This window comes from Chelonia mydas, chromosome 2, assembly GCF_015237465.2.
Source record: "Chelonia mydas isolate rCheMyd1 chromosome 2, rCheMyd1.pri.v2, whole genome shotgun sequence".
Taxonomy (NCBI): Eukaryota; Metazoa; Chordata; order Testudines; family Cheloniidae; genus Chelonia; species Chelonia mydas.
Window position 1 is genome coordinate 72,127,157 of NC_057850.1, and position 19,403 is coordinate 72,146,559.

General features: G+C 42.1%; 2 protein-coding genes across 9 annotated transcripts in view; one reads left to right on the forward strand and one right to left on the reverse strand.

Moving 5' to 3' along the window:
* SPIDR (scaffold protein involved in DNA repair) overlaps positions 1–19,403 on the reverse strand; it is a 340,350-nt gene that overhangs the window by 7,160 nt on the left and 313,787 nt on the right. For 4 of the 8 annotated variants that reach the window (XM_043539648.1, XM_043539646.1, XM_043539643.1 and 1 more), the window contains 4 exons: positions 19,107–19,259; positions 12,812–12,905; positions 11,400–11,514; positions 10,380–10,433 (listed from right to left, as the gene is read on the reverse strand). In XM_043539648.1, coding sequence (XP_043395583.1) covers positions 10,380–10,433; positions 11,400–11,514; positions 12,812–12,905; positions 19,107–19,259 — 416 coding nt within the window. Of the gene's footprint in view, positions 1–7,806; positions 8,498–10,379; positions 10,434–11,399; positions 11,515–12,811; positions 12,906–19,106; positions 19,260–19,403 lie in introns of those variants that run through there. The other 4 variants (XM_007058781.4, XM_037892654.2, XM_037892655.2 and 1 more) reach the window with 3 other exon arrangements.
* Positions 3,687–6,192, forward strand: CEBPD (CCAAT enhancer binding protein delta). Its single transcript, XM_037892657.2, has one exon. The coding sequence runs from the start codon at positions 4,723–4,725 to the stop codon at positions 5,653–5,655; it is 933 nt and encodes a 310-aa protein (XP_037748585.1). The 5' UTR covers positions 3,687–4,722; the 3' UTR covers positions 5,656–6,192.

The window sequence follows — 19,403 nt, forward strand, 5'->3', positions numbered from 1 at the left end:
AAAACAAATGATTAGGGTGGATAGTTCCAGATCAGAATGTAAAACAGAGGCTGGGGAGTTTATGCATCTGGTTTAGAAATGTTGGGAAATTGCCAAGTTTTGTTTAGAAAGTAGGCCTTATGGACATTAGAAAAACTTGTACCTGCCAACAATGGTGCATCTGAGCTAGAAATAATGAAAAACAGACTTTTATCACAGTGGTAAAAATGCTTGAGCCCTGTCTAAACCTCAGTCCTGCCGTACCATTTTTGGCTGTTGTGGCAATATGGACATTACATTTTGTAGTGTAGACACTCACATGTAGCATATGCAAAGGTTGTTGAATGTTTTATCTGTAGTAATTCATATGTTTAAACAATTTAAAAATTATATTAAATAGACAAAAAATTATGGGAATAGTATTAGGTTTCAAAATCATGAATAATGAGAGTGGACAGAAAGGAGTTTGTGTCTTCAGTGTCCAGACAGATTACAGGTATGTATGCACTCATCAGATTAGGAAGCATTGTGAACTCAGAGATCACCTAGAGCCGTGCGAGACGGAGTCCATTGCTGATCTTTAACTACAATACAACCTATTTACAAATGAAATAATATAAAATGAAGGTACTTGTTTGATCCACCTAAAATGAATATTGATTTATAAAGGTATATTTTGTGTTACAAAAATACAATTATGTTAATATATCCTCAATCATGCAACCCTAATTCATGTGAAAGTTAAACTCAGTGGGGACTATTGATGTAACTAAGAGTTGCATGATCAAGTCCAGAGAGAGCAAACTGAAGCTATGCCTACCAGCTTGTCTAACTACACTTATATAACTAAAGCAGTACAACTTGTGTGTGTAAAGTGATACAACCCCATAGTAAGGACAGTTGTACTGGTATGAAGATGCTTGAGGTAGTATAGCTCAGTGGTTCTCAAACTGTGGGTCAGGACCCCATAAAGCCAGGGCTGGCCTAGACTTGCTGGGGCCCAGGGCCAAAACCGAAGCCCGAACTCCACCGCCCAGGTCCAAAGCCCAAGGACTTCAGCCTGGGTGGTGGAGATCAGGTTACAGGCCCCCTGCCTGGGGCTGAAGCCCTTGGGCTTTGGCTTTCATCCCCAGCCCGGGGTGGTGGGGCTTGGCTTTGGCTCAGGTGGGCTCAGGATTCAGTTCCCCCCTCCTGAGGTCATGTAGTAATTTTTGTGGTCAGAATGGGGTTGTGGTGCACTGAAGTTTGAGAACCCCCGGTATAGCTTATTTCCATAAAGGAAGAAGAATAAATTATAGCTGTATAACCGCATCCACACAAGGGGGGTGTCCTCCTGTAACTATTTTGGTTGAAACAAACAAAATGCACACCACTAATTGTAATAGTTAAGCCAGTACAAAAACTACTGTATGTAGACCAGACCGTAGCACTGTCCTTTTAAAGTCTACCTATGAAGAGAGAAACTAGGCAACTCATTTTGAATATTAATTGCTTTAGCTAATTCTCTTAAAAAAACAAGCAAACACACTTTGATAAACAATTTTATTTTCCCTTTTGTAAACAGTCAGTGGACTATTCTTTTAAAATGTTTGGGAGATGGGAAAACTTCATATTACACATTGTATCTTTAATTTTTAATTACATTAATTTTGTTTCAGGTATACTTGTTCATTTACCACTATCAATTACTGATTTTAAAGTATGAGTATATTCATCAAAACTTTTTTTAATAGGCAACTGAAGGGAGGAGGGTAAGAGAGATTACTGTGAAACTAAACTGTCTTCATTTTACTCTCTAAAGTGTCTAAAACCATAAATCTACATTTATAACCTTGTTGCTGTCAAAAGAACATCTTGTAATGAAATGTACAGGCAAACATATTGTCAGTTAAAACAGATTGTCCCAATCTGTCAGGCTGAGTTCTTGCCTTTTTAGTAACCACAGTAATTTCTCCTAAACTAACTGAACCTCAGGAGGGCACTAGAGTGACATTCACAAAGTGAAATACTCAGGTGTATGTATGTTTATTTTGTAAATATATACTGATTCCTCTTTAAAGTCTCCATTGGAAAAAGTTGTATTTTCTACACTCATTTACATTACATGTGCCAGGTCAAAAGGTGAAGAATTTATCCATCAAAATGTCAAGCAAGCCACCACTGATATGCAATCCTCCAGCAAATATGAGCTTCGAGCAGGGGGTTGGACTAGATGACCTTCTGGGGTCCCTTCCAACCCTGATATTCTATGATTCTATGAATGATGGAGGTGGTGTTCATTTGACAAGACTAGACTGCAAACCAATGGGAAGATTTCCTAAACTCTATTAGTGTTTTTATAAGCTTTCACATCACCAAAAATGTGTGAGCCTAATTAGTTACATAAAGAACTTTTAATGACCATATGTTTTTACAGCACCTTTCACCGTGGAGGATCTCAAAATGTTTGTTTCAGAGCAAGCAGAATACTTTGTTCACTGCTGCCATCAAATTGGGGAGGTGGCAGCCCTTTAAAAGCCCACAGCAACAGTTCTATAAACCTGTGTGGTGATAATATCCAGTTTTAGAGGTAGGTATTTAGGAAGACAAGCTTTTCTGTATGTGCCCAATCCTGCAGTGATTGCTCAAGCAAAACTCATTAAAGTAGATTGCCCCTGAGGTCATGGTATCAAAATCCCCCCCCCCCCCCCCCCACGTGTTAGTGACTGTAATCTAGTATGGCATAAAGCCCTTGTCAGGAGGGCTGGTGCTGAGAATGCGGGGAGGTGTATTACTATACTGGAACCTTTGGGAAAGGATAGGGACGTTTTCATTGCTCATAAATGCTTGGCTATAGAGCATACAATTCAGGTCAGTTCCACTTAAAAAAAGAAAAGAAAAAAAAGTTCATCATTCCTTCCTTGCTAAGAAACCCAAATTACTTTATAGTTTTCAGAGTAGCAGCCGTGTTAGTCTGTATCCGCAAAAAGAACAGGAGGACTTGTGGCACCTTAGAGACTAGCCAATTTATTTGAGCATATGCATCCGATGAAGTGAGCTGTAGCTCAGGAAAGCTTATGCTCAAATACATTGGTTAGTCTCTAAGGTGCCACAAGTCCTCCTTTTCTTTTTACTTTATCGTGCCACGAGCTGCAACCCGCTCACAAGGCTGTGCAGACGATAATCATGGCCATCAAAATCGCGCAACCCCTTGTTGTAATTCTCCAGCGCCTCCGCAAAACGAAACAGAGAAATGACTGTGTTGCTAAAGCAGCACACTTTACATTTTATTATTCACGACTTACCTCTAGGAAAACCCTCTCAACGTGAGCGATTGTTTAAAGACCGTAACTGGGAACCGGGACACCAGGGCGTGCTCTTCCGCGGCTGTGGGTGTCAGTGTAACACTCCCCCGCACCGCGCTCTCTGGTGACCTACATTGTAGCCTGAGCTGACAAATACCGACATAGCCAACATTCAGCCACAAGAGGGCAATGCGCACCAAGGAGGCAAATCACTTCATGGTTTTGAATGCCGAGAAAGTATTTCCTATGGTGCTAAAATCTATCACATGGTCAAACACACAGCACACAGCTATCCCCCCCCCCCCCCCCCCACTGCTCCATGCAGTGTGTACGTGCCAGTTAGCCTGTCAAAACCACAACGCGCCGCACGGCACTGCGAGAACGCAAGTAAGTGTGAACACGTTTAGAAAAGACAGCGGACGCGCGAGGGAGCGGAGCCTTGTTATGGGGGGGAAATTCATCGGCCAGGCGTAGTTTCCCTCTAAACCCTGGCTGATGCCGATCATTGCAATACACGAACTGCGAACTACGCCCAGGCTCAGGTGCAGCAGGCGAAGGACCGAGCGCCGCCACCTCCCTAGGCAGCGCGCCGGGCGCAGGTGAGCCGTCTCCTCGGCAGGCTGGGACCCAGCGCCAGCCCTGGCAGCCACGGGAGTCCTCGGCTCTGCCCCGGCGACGCTGAGCTTTGCGAAATCAGCCGCCGGCTTCTGGCTCGCAACGCCTTGGCGCTGCTCTTGGGCTTAACAGTTACCCTGGTCCTGCCCAGGGGACACGTTTGCAGCCCACGTGCGTTGCTCGTGTACGGTCCAGGGCAAGTGGTTTCTCGCCCCCGCCCCCTTCCCCAGGAACCCGCGCAGCGCAAACCCCCATAAACAGGAAGGTGGGAATGAGAACAGCAAGTCCCGCCGCCTGTTACAGGCGCTGGCACCACAGGCGCGTTCCCAGCGGCAGCCGGCGGAGCTCGCCCGGGCTCCGGCTCGGTGGCGGAAGCAGCCCGACCTCCCCCAACCTGCTGCTGCTGCTGCAAAGATTTAGGAGGCGCAGCCTCGGATTTAGGTGACGCGGCTCCGCGCCCCCCGGCAGCGGCGCAGGCAAACCCCTCCCCCTGCGCGGCACAGCCCCGGGCCCGAGGGATTCCAGTAACACGCTCTCCCCGTCACCGGGGCAGGGGGGCGGGGCCGGGGCCAGATAAAAGCGGGGCAGGCGACGGCTCCCAGGTTCAGACTAGCTGACCCGGTGTCGGAACAACCTCCTCGTCGGCACGGGCCTGGGCGCTCCCAGCGTGACACGCCGCCGGGCAGGGTGAGCCCGGGAGCAGCCTCCAGCCCAGCCGGACAGCCGGGGGGAGCCCCTCCCCTGTGGCGGCGCGAACAGCCCGCGGAGCCCGGGCCCCGGTGCGAGCAGGCGGCGAGCCCCGCTGCGCCCCCGTCAGTCCTGTGCGGCCGCTGCCCGCTCTCCGATGAGCGCCGCCGCCCTGTACAGCCTGGACTCCCCGGCATGCTACAGGAACTGGTCCCTGGAGCCGGCCAACTTCTACGACACTAAGGCGGGCGGCGGCGGGCTGAGCCCCTCCTGCAAGCCCGGGAGCGGTGGCATGAGCGCCGAGGAGCAGGGGGGCGGCAGCAGCAGCCTGGCCGAGCTGAGCGCCGCCGCCCCGGCCATGTACGAGGACGAGAGCGCCATCGACTTCAGCTCCTACATCGACTCCATGTCGGCGGTGCCCAACCTGGAGCTGTGCAACGACGAGCTCTTCGCCGACCTCTTCAACAGCAACCACAAGGCGGAGCGGGGCGGCGACTACGGCGAGTACCTGCCGCCGGCGGGCCGCGACCCCGCCAAGGACTTCGGCGGCGCCCTGCTGGGTGGCGAGCCTCGGCCCGGCTCCTCCTCCGCCCCGCGGGCCGCCCTGAAGCGGGAGCCGGACTGGAGCGACAGGGACCTCTCCGCCTCCCTGCTGCCCTCGCAGGTCGCCACCTGCGCCCAGACCATCATGAACCTGAGCGGGCAGCCCACGCCGCCCACCTCGCCCGAGCCCGCGGGCAGCAGCTCGCCGTCCAGCTGCAGCACCAGGTCCCCCTCGTCGTCCTCCTCCTGCGGGCAGGGGGCGGCGGCGGGCAAAGAGCGGAGCGGCAAGAAGTGGGTGGACAGGTTCAGCCCCGAGTACCGGCAGCGCCGGGAGCGCAACAACATCGCCGTGCGCAAGAGCCGCGACAAGGCGAAGCGCCGCAACCAGGAGATGCAGCAGAAGCTGCTGGAGCTGTCGGCCGAGAACGAGAAGCTGCACAAGAAGATCGAGCAGCTGAGCCGGGACTTGACCAGCCTCCGGCACTTCTTCAAGCAGCTGCCTGGCGCCTCCTTCCTGCAGCCCGGCTCGGGCACCGACTGCCGGTAACTCAGTGGGCAGGGACGCGAGGGACTGTGACTGCCTTATCCTACCAATACCTCAGAGACCTCCACGGAGCAGCCGCGCTGCAGAGACGGGACTGGCCTACCTGCGGCGGGGACGGTGCCTCAGGACTGCGGAGGGGGCCGCCGCTGCTGCTCGGCTCCCTAAGCGGCATGAAGGGAGAGAGGAAGACAACAGTGAAATTGTGCTGGATTTCAGTTTCTTTTGAATGTTGTAGCAAGATTGGGCTAGGACCCTGGGTCTTTAACGGCCAAACTTACAAAAAAATTCTAGCGAGAGAGAGAGAGAAAAGGAAAAAAAGCTAAACTTTTGTGTTTTTTTTTCCCCTTAAATTATTTTTGTAATAGTTGTTTTTGTTCTTTCTACATTTTACTCATATTGATGCAGCTATGGTACATTTGTAAAAATGATTCAGAAAACCCTCTTTATACTGTAGATAGTAGGAGGAAAAAGACTGAACATGCTCAACCTTTTATATCAATTTTTACAGCATTTCTAAGAATAAAAAAGCATTTTTAATCACTTCTGCTTCATGTCTTTGCCCTATGCTTTGGAGACTTGGGTTGAGTGTAAATGCAACAGGTGGAGCTGTACTTCTCAGGAGTTACAAACATGCATAGTATGATTAATATGGAAATGTGATTCATCAGTAAAACCCAGACTGGAGATGTGCTTTAAGTACAACTTTTAAAAAAAGTTTAATTTTAAATTAGGAAAAAACTAATAAGCTTATTTAGTGCACTAAATGTTTTAAACATCTCAAAAGAAAATGGAGGCAACACTTTGGTATTCATTAATAGGGTTAAAATTCATTTCTGCCAGTATAATGGTTATAAAGTATACCTTCCTGCACCCACTACATTCTGCTATACCAAGGCTGAGTCAGTAATTACTATTTATAACAGTTCAAGCTAACTGATTCACCACTCTTAACAACAAGTAGGCCATTTCCTACCATGGTTCTCAAGTAGCATAATAAACAAAACACAGGCGAAGCTCAGTTTTGCCATTAAACTGTAAATCCTCAAGACAACAGAGCTCCCGCTGTAAAATACCCCCAAATCAGGTCAAGCCATGTATACTATTACTTGTACAAAGAGGTTTTAAGGCTATGAAGTCTCTCAGGAAAAATGCATTCCTTGTGGAATGAACAGGTTATTTACATTATTGCTGCAAGTACATAAATCTTTAGTTTCTTGTATGGATACATTTTAGTATTCTGAATCCTACTCAGTGAACAAACTGACCACCTTTGCTGTGCAGTTCTACTGACAGTGAGGGTCCAAGAGGCAGAACTGACACTGAAAATAACTGCATATATTTAAGTCAATTTAGTCACCTAAATTTGTTCATAATCTGGAAGGAAACTTATTAACAGCACAGCATGTGTGGGGGCAGCAGTGGCCTGCAGAAAACCAACCCAATGCTGCAAACACTACCAGGGTGTAGTGCTTACCTGCAGAAAATAGTTCCATAGATTTCAGTGGGACTATTCACAACAGTAAGTATTACACCTGGTATTTGATGGACTAGGCCCACTGTCTGTAGCTTTTTCTTAAGGTAAAACGGCTAAGGAAGAAAAGGTCTTTTTTTGACTCAAAGGCTTGGTTATTTATTAGTACTCAAAAGAGTGCCTAAAAGTCATTCTGTTATCTACGATTACCCCAGAAATGACTAGCAGGAGACCGATTTACAGTTATCTGTCTATTCAATAGCCACAAATCAGGTAGGAAAATCTTTTCAGCATGCAAAACTAGTTACTGTATAACTCTGGTCTATTGTTTTTTCATTAAGTGCAGACAATGTGCTCTGTGCTGTACAGGACAAAGAAAAAAATCAGTTGGTACCTTAATAACCTTACAGTCTAGTCTTACATTAAAGTTCAGTTATGAACACAAAAGATTAAGGTTATAACAATGTCTCCATAGCTACATGCAGCTATCAGAACAATTATACCACTCCTGAACCAGTTTGTTCTTTGCTCTTCATACACATTTATACTATACAATGAAACATCCACCTCATGGGAAGTTAGATGCCACAGTATTTCTATATTTAGACTATGACTAACTTATAAAACACTAGCTCAATATACCTTTGACACCATTTATCATATCTGAAAGATAATGAGGCTCATTAAAATCTGTATTTGTAATATTTATTGCAGTGTGGTAATAACGTTACAGTTCAGTATCAATGGTGTGCAGTGTATAATGCATCTGGAAATTGTTATTAAAACAGATAGCTTAATTAAGGTCCACCACTCATGCTAAAACCCTTATTCCAAAAATAACATTTAAAATGTTATTCTTTTGATACACACACAAGTATTGATACATACACAATATTCATAACACCCATTATAAAAAAATCACCAAAAACACGCTTTACAAACATTCAAACCTCCAGAACAAGTTGTTTTACATTCATGAACATTTACTCCAACAGAACACTCTCAAGAACTATACTCTTAAATTCTAGACTGATCAAAAACACAATAGAAACATTCAAAAAAATCAAGATTTTTAAAAAATTATATTTAGCTTTTTTAAGTTTAGCAATAATATATTTTCTAAATCACAGTTTTAATAAACTACCTCACTATATCATGCTTGCATTATACATTATCTGTGGGCATAGTTATCAAATAACTACATTACAAAGTCCATAGATATTATAGTAGCTGACAGCATTCGGTTTAGTTTCTTCCTGCTTCCAGAAGGACAATTTCCTCCAATCCAACACAGCTAGGATGGTTGGTTACAGACTGGACATAGCAGTTTAATAACCCCACCTCTTTTCCCAGCACACTCTTCAACTCATAACTCTGTAGTGATAAAGGCATGTTGATTAAATAAACAGTACTGTACGTTCTGTTCTAGGCAGCACACAACTCAAAGATAGAGTGTAAGGTCCTCTTCCAGTGTACAACATTTTTACTGCTCAAAAAGGAAGCTAAACAAAATAAGATGGTGAAATGCTGCTACAAAGAATGTACTTAGTCTGATAAACGAATTAGATTTTCAATAATTTTAGAAATAAAACAATTCCCAGCAGTCGCAGTTAGAATGGATCTCACGGTCAGGCTCTTAAAACTGCAGTAGGTATAATGGCTACTGCAATCTAGCACCCAGTCCATGAAAGCATAACCAATTGCTTCTTTATATAGCTTTCTTGGACACCCAAGGATTTTGCATGTGATAGGGCACTGTGTGTGTGCATGGTCTGTAAGAAGGTAACCAAAGAAAAAAATCCCATTAGAAACGAAACCTTAAAAAAAAAACAAAAAAAACTTTACACCTGTTCCTGTACAGTCCTACATATATAGTTATAATAATTTGCATTTATATAGCTTTTTCTGTTTAAGGATCACAATATAGCTTAATACTAATTGTGCCTCAACATTTCTGTGGGGTAAGTACTATTATATTCCTTTTATAGTGTGGTACACTAAGGTATAACAGTTAGGTGATTTGTCCAAGGTTACACAGAAAGATGGTAGAACCAGGATTAGAAAACAGGAGTAGTGGCTGTTCGAACCAGGCTTGAAAAGACATTTTTATTTGAAGCCCACACTAACTTTGGCAAAAATTGCAATTTGAAGTGATATTTCTTATGCTTAGTCTTTTCCTAAATGTGTTTTCTTTTTAAAATAACACTGCAGTTTGTATTAGTGCAGTATGGGGGCGTCGGGGGGAGTTATCACTGGATGTCAACTAGAAAAAAAAAACCCCTCCAAACAGCAAGTTTTCGGGTGTAATCTTTCTGGATAACTGGCAAATATTCTTAAGACTTAAAGCATGAAAATGAGTTTCTTTGGGTTTTGTTTGTTTTAGTTAACTAACCCAACTAACTCAAAAAAGGGCTACATTATTTTGTCATACTTTCCAAACAAAAAATAGTTAATGGAAAGAGGCTTGTGTCAAATGACATTTGAATAGACTTCGGAATTGAGTGTTCAGTACTCTATCAAACACTGGCTTTGTATTCAAGAGTTGCAGGAAGATTATTAATCATTTTAAAAATGGTCTTCTATAAACCATAAGTCTATTAGCTTACATGTACTAAAGTATTTACAATTTAAAAGAGCAGGAAACAATTCACTGCAAAATAATTTTAAGAAAAACTTTTCACTTAAAATATTCATTATAAATCAAATTAATACAGTGTATTGTGTTAGTGACAACTAAACATACCATATAAAACACAAGACAAGCAAATAGGGCTATACTGATGATATCTCAGACCAAGAGAGTAACCACTTGATGACTGTCTTATAGCGCATGGTTGCTTGTGTTTCATGTATCTGTGGTTTGATTTATTTGGGTTCCAATAAAACAATTTATTATATATTTTACAGGTTTCTTTAGTGCTGCTTCCTATGATGAAACTTTAGTGACAGTTACTTGAGAGCAACTGGGTCTGGGTGTTAGAAGAAAGAACTAGTGGGCCAGGACTCTTGGTTTTCTCACTGACTTGCACTAAGTGCCCATCTGTGAATAGGTGTACTGTCAGGGTGTAGTGAGACTCTCTATTTTTTCCTAAGCATTCCCAGATTCCCAAATGAAAGATGCTATATAAGAACAAAGTATTCTTAGCATGTTTACATACAGCTCAGAATAGCTACTGTCCACTTTGGAACTCTGCCTCTAAACTAAAATTCAAGAAGTTTCAATTTCTTTATTTATCTTAATTTTATGTATACCTACCCCATCCTCACTGGATGATGACATCAGGACAGAAGAAATTGTTTTTTGTAACAGCTGCAATAAGAAAGTGAAAAGAGGACAAGACAAAAATCATATTTATGTGTAACATTCACTTTCCATGTTAAAAATGAAAACTAGTATCTTGAGCCTAGAACTGTCTGTCCTACATTTTACAAAGCAGTTGACTGACAAAACCAAAAGACCTAAGAGTAATACTGAAAAAGAACTTCAGGATGCGAGTCAAAACACCCATATTTCCTTTAAGCTATGGCCTATCAGTTGGCTCATTGAAGAATACTTCAGGGGATATTAGACGGGGTGGGATCTGAGTTACCCAGGAAAGAATTTTCTGTAGTATCTGGCTGATGAATCTTGCCCATATGCTCAGGGTTTAGCTGATTGCCATATTTGGGGTCAGGAAGGAATTTTCCTCCAGGGCAGATTGGAAGAGGCCCTGGAGGTTTTTCGCCTTCCTCTGTAGCATGCGGCACGGGTCACTTGCTGGAGGATTCTCTGCTCCTTGAAGTCTTTAAACAACGATTTGAGGACTTCAGTAACTCAGACATAGGTGAGAGGTTTTTTTGCAGGAATGGTGGGTGAAATTCTGTGGCCTGCGTTGTGCAGGTCAGACTAGATGATCATAATGGTCCCTTCTTACCTAAATATCTATGAATACATGTCCATGGCTCATTACTTCCTAAGGGCCAAATCCAGCCAAGTTCTTCAATGGGAGTTGTTGGTGCTCAGCACCTTGTAGGAAGTGCTCAGCATTTTGTGGGATGAAGCTCTTAAGAGTGAACTCAAGGGGTGTTTTACCTGAGTAAGGACTGCAGGATTAGACCCCTAATCTCCATTTCAGTACCACATTAATTTTAGGATTTTCTTTTTGTTGTATTAAGAAAGTTATCATTTTTCTTCAATCAGGGGCTGCATAGAAAATTGTGTCTCAGAGCACCTGATATCAACACACCTACCCTCAATATACTGGATACAATTAGCACTTTTATTATCTACACTCACCTTTACTTTCACTGTACAATGAGGTCGGGATGGACAGTGCAGAAAGACTTCCAGTTGCATTTTGAGAACTGGTAAAATTACCGTTTGGGAGCACAGGCTGCAGTAATATGATCCCCTGAAACATATGTGAACAAATAGTGATGGAAGAGACATATGAAAGACAAGTATCAGTCATCAGATCAGAGGGCAAATAAGTAAACGACGTACTGATTTTGGCCCTGATTCAGCGAAGTACTCAAGCAGCTGCTTAACTTTCACTACATGCTTAAGTCTCACTGATTTATCACATGAATAAAATTAAGCACATGGTTAAATGCTTTGCTGAATTGGGGTTTTATGGAATAAATTTACATTACATTATTAGCTAAATAACAGCAAAATTTCCTTCAAATGATAGGGTCTGATCCATTGGAAAACACACACACAGAGGCACTACTAATAACATACTTAAAAAAACCTACCAAAATATAGGGCAATCTTTGTATTTTCGGCTTACGGTTTTTCAGGGGAAATTATATATAACACAGTACACAGTGTATTTTTTTAAATTTTTGTTGTAAATATTCCTTTATCCCTTTAACTGTAAATTACCAGAATCTGGAATCAAAATAACTCTATCCCTCTTTATGTATCTTGTCACTAGAAGACATCCTTTTTTTCTTCCCTTTACACTATGCCTACAGCATTATTGTCTTGTGCTGTCATCCCATCAAGGTCTCTAAAACTATACAAGATGAGACTAGGTAAGTACTTAGATGGTAGACTTCCCAAGAACTTTCTGCTGGGAAGTAGCATTGGTAATTCAGCTGGTAGAATTTGTGGTGAGAGGTAGCATTTGTAATTTAATTGGTAGAGTTCTTCCTGAGCCAGTGCTGAACCAATGTCCCAGGATGCAGTTGCCCCAGTGTCCCTTCCAACATAACAGATACCATTTCCTTCGAGCCCTGAAAGGTTCTGAGAAATCAGACTTTACAGCTGTGATCTATTTGTAGAAAAGTGTCATTTTTATTAGGGTTATAAACTTAACAGGCCTGATTCTCCTCTCATTTACATTAATGTAAAAGGAGGAATAACACAGAAGTTAACTAATACATACCAGTAAAAAGTGAGAGACGTACTATATCCGTACCAGTTTGAGGTAACCTACAAAAATATATCATAGCAAACTCATACCATTTTGAGTCTACTTGTGTCTTCCTTAATAGGTGAATCTTACCCTTACTGGTTGTGTCATTCCACCAGCAATAAAAATCCTGCAGTTTTGTCCCTCTCCCTCCCAATTCCCCCGTGTAGCTGTTGTGGGAGAATACAGGCATAGACAACATTGTAGGAATGAGTGTACCACATATGGCTCTTAAGGCTGCATCTGCACAAAAAACCCTTGGTACATCAAGCACCACACTGATTCTTACCTATCCTGTGGATGCTGCTCCAGTTTTCCATTGCCACATCTGTTACATGTGGGCCAAGAGAAGGCAGTGCTCTCGTTAACTCCAGAGACGGTGCCTAAAAAAAAAACGAAATTCTTACAAAGGTATAATATATGTTGATGAATACAACTACCCATGGAGGGAGTTCTCCAGGTGAAGGAGGAGCGACTACCTGACCCTTGGGTGAGTTTGTTGTCTTTGTTAGTGTGCTTGCTGCTTGACTGAAGTACATAGTGTGGTCTGTTTGTTAGGGGTGCCATGTGCTGAGCCAAGCAGCCTGCTAGGCAAGGCTGAAACTTCTTAACAAGGCTTTGATCCCTAAGCCCTTTAACACCCATTAACCATTAACTCAGTAAGAAAGGGGGCTTAAAAAGCCAGCTCCTAAGTGACTAGAAGAGCTAGCGAAAAAGGAGCAGCTAATGGGAGTTTTGTGAGGGAGTGGGAGAACTAGATACACGTGATTAACATTCTCTAAACTTAGGGCAATAACTACCTACGCTCTTCCCCCCCCCAAAAAAAGAGACAGACAAAACCCAACAAAAAGCTGCAGGAGTAAAAAGAATGCAGGCAAAGTCCAGCAGCAGAGTGGGGGCTATCCAGTTTACTACATTGAATGCAGCATGTATGGCTACCTGCCTTGGGAGCAGGTGGCATGTGTGTGCATAAGTGCTCGAAGTAGAGGTGCTGGGGGTGCTGCCACACCCCCTAGCTTGAAGTGGTTTCCATCATATACAAGGTTTACAGTTTGGTTCAGTGGCTCTCGGCACCCCAACTATACAAATTGTTCCAGCATTCCTGTATGTGTGCACACCCTGCAAGGAGCTCATGGCCCTCAGAGACCAAATACAGGCTTTGGAGACCAGAGTGGCTCAACTGGAGGAGCTAAGGGAGACAGAAAGGTACATAGATAAGATTTTCCGGGACATGGTAGAGTGGTCCCACTGACAGCTTCTGTGCTGCTGAGGACTGAAGTCTCAGGGAAGAAGAATATCAAAGTAGGGCAGAGGGAAATGGTCCCATAGTTGGGACCCTCCCCCAAGATGATGTCATGGTTTCCCTTCACAATGAGGATACCTCTTCAGGGGAGAGAATCCTAGTTATTACAAAGAAACAGGTAATAGTAATGGGAGTTGATAATCAGAAATACAGAAAGCTGGGTTTGTGATGACCAGGAGAACCGTATGGTGAATTGCCTGCTGGGTGTGAAGGTTGTGGATCTCTCGAGACATCTAGACAGGCTTATGTGCAGTGCTGGGGAGAAGCGGGTGGTCATGGTACATGTAGATACCAATGACATAGGGAAAGGTGGGAAAGAGGTCCTGGAGGCCAAATTGAGGCTGCTAGGTTAGAGATTGACCCAGGACCAGGACTTCAGTTCTCTGAAATGCTTCCTGTTCCATGCAAAGGGTCAGATAGACAAGCAGAAGTGCAGGATCTCAATGCAGGGATGAGATGATGATATAAGAGTTTAGATTTATTAGGCACTGGGAAACCTTTTGGGAAAGCAAGAGCCTAAACAGGAAGGATGGGCTCCACCTAAGCCAAAACGGTACCAGATTGCTGGCATGTAAAATTAAAAACGTTGCAGAGCAAGGGCTGGGAGAAAGCAGACAGGTTTGGAGGAGCACATGGTTCAGATAAAGACAAGGATCTTTATCTTAGGGAAGGATCTATTAATAGAGATTCTCTATATCCTAGTAAGGAGGAGAGGATGGAAGTTGGTAAAGTACAGATAGGAAATGAAGAGAAATGAAAAAAGCATCCCATTTAATTATATCACATAATGGCAGATAGCTAAAAGTGACAAATTTTATAAATGCTTGTATACAAATGCTAGCAGTCTAAATACTCAGATGGGTGAAATTGAGTGCCTGATATTAAATGAGAATATCGATATAACAGGCATTTCAGAAACTTTGTGGAACGATGATAATCGATGGGACATGGTAATGCCAGGGTACAAAGTATATAAGAATGACAGATTACGTCATGCTGGTGGGGGAGTGGCATTATACATGAAAGAAAGCAGAGTCAAATGTAGTGAAAATCTTAAATGAATCAAATTGTACCATAGAATCTCTATGGATAAAAATTCCATGCTTGAATAATAAGAATATAGCCGTAGGAATATACTGCTGACCATCTGATCAGGATGGTGATGGTGACTGTGAAATACTCTGGAAAATTAGAGAGGATATAAAAATAGAAAACTTAATAATGGGGGATTTCAACTATCCTCATATTGATTGGGTACATGGTACCTCGGGATGGGAAGCAGAGATAAAGTTTCTTGACATCATAAATGGCTGTTCCTTAGAGCAGCTAGTCCTGGAACCCAAAAGAGGGGCAATTCTTGATATAGTCCTAAGTGGAGCACAGGAGCTGATCCAACAGGTGAATTTAGCTGAACCGCTTGGTAATAGTAACTTACAGGCTGGTAAGACTAACTTCAGTACCAGGCAAATTGGTTAAAACTACAGTAAAGAACAGAATTATCAGACACATAGATGAACAAATTTGTTGAGGGAAGAGTCAATATCACTTTTGTAGAAGGAAATCATGCCTCACCAATCTATTAGAATCCTTTGAGGGGTTCAAAAAACACGTGGACAAGGGTGATCCAATAGATATAGTGTAGTTGGACGTTCAGAAAGCTTCTAGCAAACAGAGGCTAGGGGCACCATCCCTGCCCATGCTGGCTAATAGAAGCTGGGAGTGGACGACAGGGGATGGATTACTCAAAGACTGCCTGTTCTGTTTATTCCCTCTGAAGCACCTGGCAGTGGCCACTGTCTGAAGACAGGATACTGGGCTATATGAACCATTGGTCTGACTTAGTAAAGGAATTCTTATGTTCTCATTACTTCATTGTTTTCAGTTTAATAATTCCTCTTCTTTCTTTGTTGATAAACATCTGACAGCAGGCAACAGCTTTCCAATCATCAACAAAGTGGGCAAATGAAGAAAAAAATCTGACAATACAATTATGAGTCCTTCATTTTAATGTCAGGGTGCATCAGAACTTCAAATACTTCAAAAAAGTATTTAAATCTCCATTTCTTTGATTTAAAACTAAAGCTCCAAACAGATTTTTTTTTACCCTTTGCTGTTTCCATGGCAGAGAAGAATGATTGCTTAGTATTCTAGACCAGAAAATTTCATACTGATATTTAGGAAATGCTAGATAATCAGAAGATAGAGGCTGCTTTTTAAAAACAACTCAATAGGTTGAATACTATAAATAACGGAATTACACTTGATTTACACTGATGTAACAGATTAACATCTGGCCCATAAAATTAACTGTTTGATCAGGGAGAAGATGCTAGATATATTCAGGATCATCATTAATGCACTCCCAACTAATGACAATATGGGAAGCCATTAAGGAGATTTAGAATAATGATAATATGCTGAGATGACCAGTTAGAATTATGAGTAAACCATTCTGTGTCCATAAACATTTCTGAATGGCACGATCTGGGACAACTGCAAGTGACAAATTACATTAAAACAACCTGTAGTTGATATGGCAAAGGCACTGACTAGTAATTCCAGATTTTTTTGAACAAGTCTCTCAATTTTACAATACATCCAATACAATAAAATAAAATCCTAGAGAGACAAAGAGGTGGCAACACATTTACTTTCCCATTATAAAAACATTACTGAAAGGGACAGGCAGGAAAGAGGGGGAGATACACTGCATGCAATTAGGACAAACCAACAAAACTTTGATTTTCAGTTTCATGAAATTTGAAGAAATCCAAGAGCAGACACCAAGAAGGCAATCATTGAGTTCTGAAGAAGCATTTATGTGGCTTGAAGGAACAGCTCAAAAGATCTGACAGTTAAGTATATAAGCAAAGAAAACACAGACTTCTGATAAAAAGTGAATTTCAAGGGCAGTGAACAGATGCTGAAGAGCAATCTGTAACATGTAAGCAGAGACCCTCAGGCATGACACAGCATGAAGTAAGTGGATAACTTTTTCATCCATTCTTCTTTTGTTTTTGTGATGAAAATTAATTTAAATATTTATAATGCATTGGGGAGGGGGATGTGCAAGATGTATTTAATTAGAATTTGTTATTACAAGATTTTAAACAAACTTGCCACAGTATATGAGTGCCTCTTTTCTGAATGGAGGAAGGATAGTCATGCATTTTTAAAGTACATCTCTGCCCTCACTTCTTTCACCAGAATTTTTTTAAAGTTATTTTTAAATTGTCCTTATTTTGATAGATCAGTTTCTTCTCCCTCAATCTTCTGATTTATTTTCATCTTTTGTATAGTATTCCAGATACTTTATTTAGCACCAGCACTATGTAATCCAAATAATCAGAGAGAAAATAGATACAAATTTTATTGACTATATTACCCAAAGTGTTGAGGTTCGCTCTTACTTGGATGAAGAGGTGAACTCCCCAGTGAAACCATCAAAGATGATAGAAAAAGGGGAGTACCAAGCCAAGTGAAAGCAGTGGCAGACACACTAATCAGGTGACAATCACACATGTCCCACAACATAAAATGGTATGCAGAATCTAAACAGGTTTAAATGCTGTACAGAATTACTAAGTGCATAGTTTTTCCTCAACTTCAAGCAGTTTTAGACTCTGACCCTGAGCTCTCTCTTTTTAAAGGACCCATTGGTAGCTGTAATTTGACTTTTAGACATGTCTTATATTTCTTTGGACTGCTGCTGTCATCAGCATGAAGAGACTGAGAATGGCTTATCTGGGCTGCATCTGGAAAATTAGAAACTGGTCACTAATGGGAATGAGAGCTGGTGGCTAAAGGAAGTGTGCTGACTAAAAGCTCCAAAATCAATGGGTATGAAGTTTTCTTCAGCTTGTCACATTGATTAACGAGTGGGTAGAATGTCTGGTCAATTGACAATATTTAGGAATTATCACCATTCAAGCAGTTCATCAGTACATCTGGAAACAGTGCCTCTTGGAGAGGGGCTTAAATATGAAGACATCAAGTGTCAAAATCAGAATATCATATCTGAATCATTCACTGAAAAATATACTGTTAACCAGTTAATCCTCCCACAAAGCATATGTGGAATGAACTACTAGAACTCTCTCATATGAACAGTTGGACCTAATAAGAAATAGTAATAATCTTATGCTCTTATCAAATACAAATGGAGAAGCTGCAGGCATTTCAGGAAAGATACACCTCCTTCGTTAATCATTTCACCAAATAAATTTGTTACTACAAGAACAACCGCGCTACACAATCATTGACTATTCTTCCACTAGAAAGATTCAAAGAGGAAGTAGCCAAACAAACTACAAAGCAGTGAAAATCCATTTTAAACACTGTAAACTATTAGTTACTATGTGAAAATACAAAGAAGAGAGATTATCTTTTGACAGAGCTAGCTCTGCCTATAATAGGAGAAGATACTTTACATTCTGCATTAGAACAAAAGGACCCAGGAGACTATTAATAAAATAACAGGTTTCAGAGTAGCAGCCGTGTTAGTCTGTATTCGCAAAAAGAAAAGGAGTACTTGTGGCACCTTAGAGACTAACAAATTTATTTGAGCATAAGCTTTCATGAGCTACAGCTCACTGAATGCATCTGATGAAGTGAGCTGTAGCTCACGAAAGTTTATGCTCAAATAAATTTGTTAGTCTCTAAGGTGCCACAAGTCCTCCTTTTCTTTTTAATAAAATAATAGTTACCCTAAGTGAAAGTAACTGTAAAATCAAACAGGGTGAATGCCAAAGGAAGTTCCATAAAACACATCTGCTCAGATCGCCAGCAGCACAACTCCCTCTTTCTTCCTTAATCCTTCCTTCACAACTAAGGAAGAGCAGGGGCTGAGGGGTTTTTTTGTGTACCTTGAGCATTAAAAATAGTTCTTCATTTTTACAATTATGTGCTTTAACTTGTACAGGAACATAAGGTGGATTTTTTCTCCTCTAGATGAAGGGGATGGCGGGGGAGGCATCTTGCACTGATTGTGTGTACATGCACGCACACACAGGCATTGAATGGGAACACTGACCATGCAGAGCTCAGATGAGCAACGGTGTGCAGGGGAAAAGACTCTTCCACAGCAACATGTGCAAGTGAAAGGCAATGAAAACCCAGGAAGAGATATAAACCTGACTGTCCTAATGACACACAGCAACTGCCCCTGAAGTCCCCCCCCTTTTTTTTTCTTCTTCAATACACTGTTTTATTCAAGGGACCTAAACGCTTAAAATGAACACAAATAGTTAGAAACATTCATTTAAAAAAATGCTGTACCAACCTCTTATGGTACAAATGGAATTGGCCTGTGTTGTAGAATCCAGTTCATCTAGTTTGACAGGGCTAGTCAGCTCACTAAAGTCAGCCTCGGCAGCCGGGTACAAAAGGGGCTTTTGTAACGAGAGAACGGTACGTTCAACACAAATAATCCTACCTGCCAACAAAGACATTTCAATTTATTACAGTAACAAGGAAAAAGGTGACCGCATTGTCATGGCCAATAAAGACAATGCTTTCTGCCAGTTACTAACCAGATAGATGGATTATTTCAGATTTCCTCCACAACAACATATTTGGT

What these genes read in the sequence shown, in the direction of transcription:
- CEBPD (XM_037892657.2), top strand. Translation starts at nt 4,723, where the DNA reads ATGAGCGCCGCCGCCCTGTACAGCCTGGACTCCCCGGCATGCTACAGG.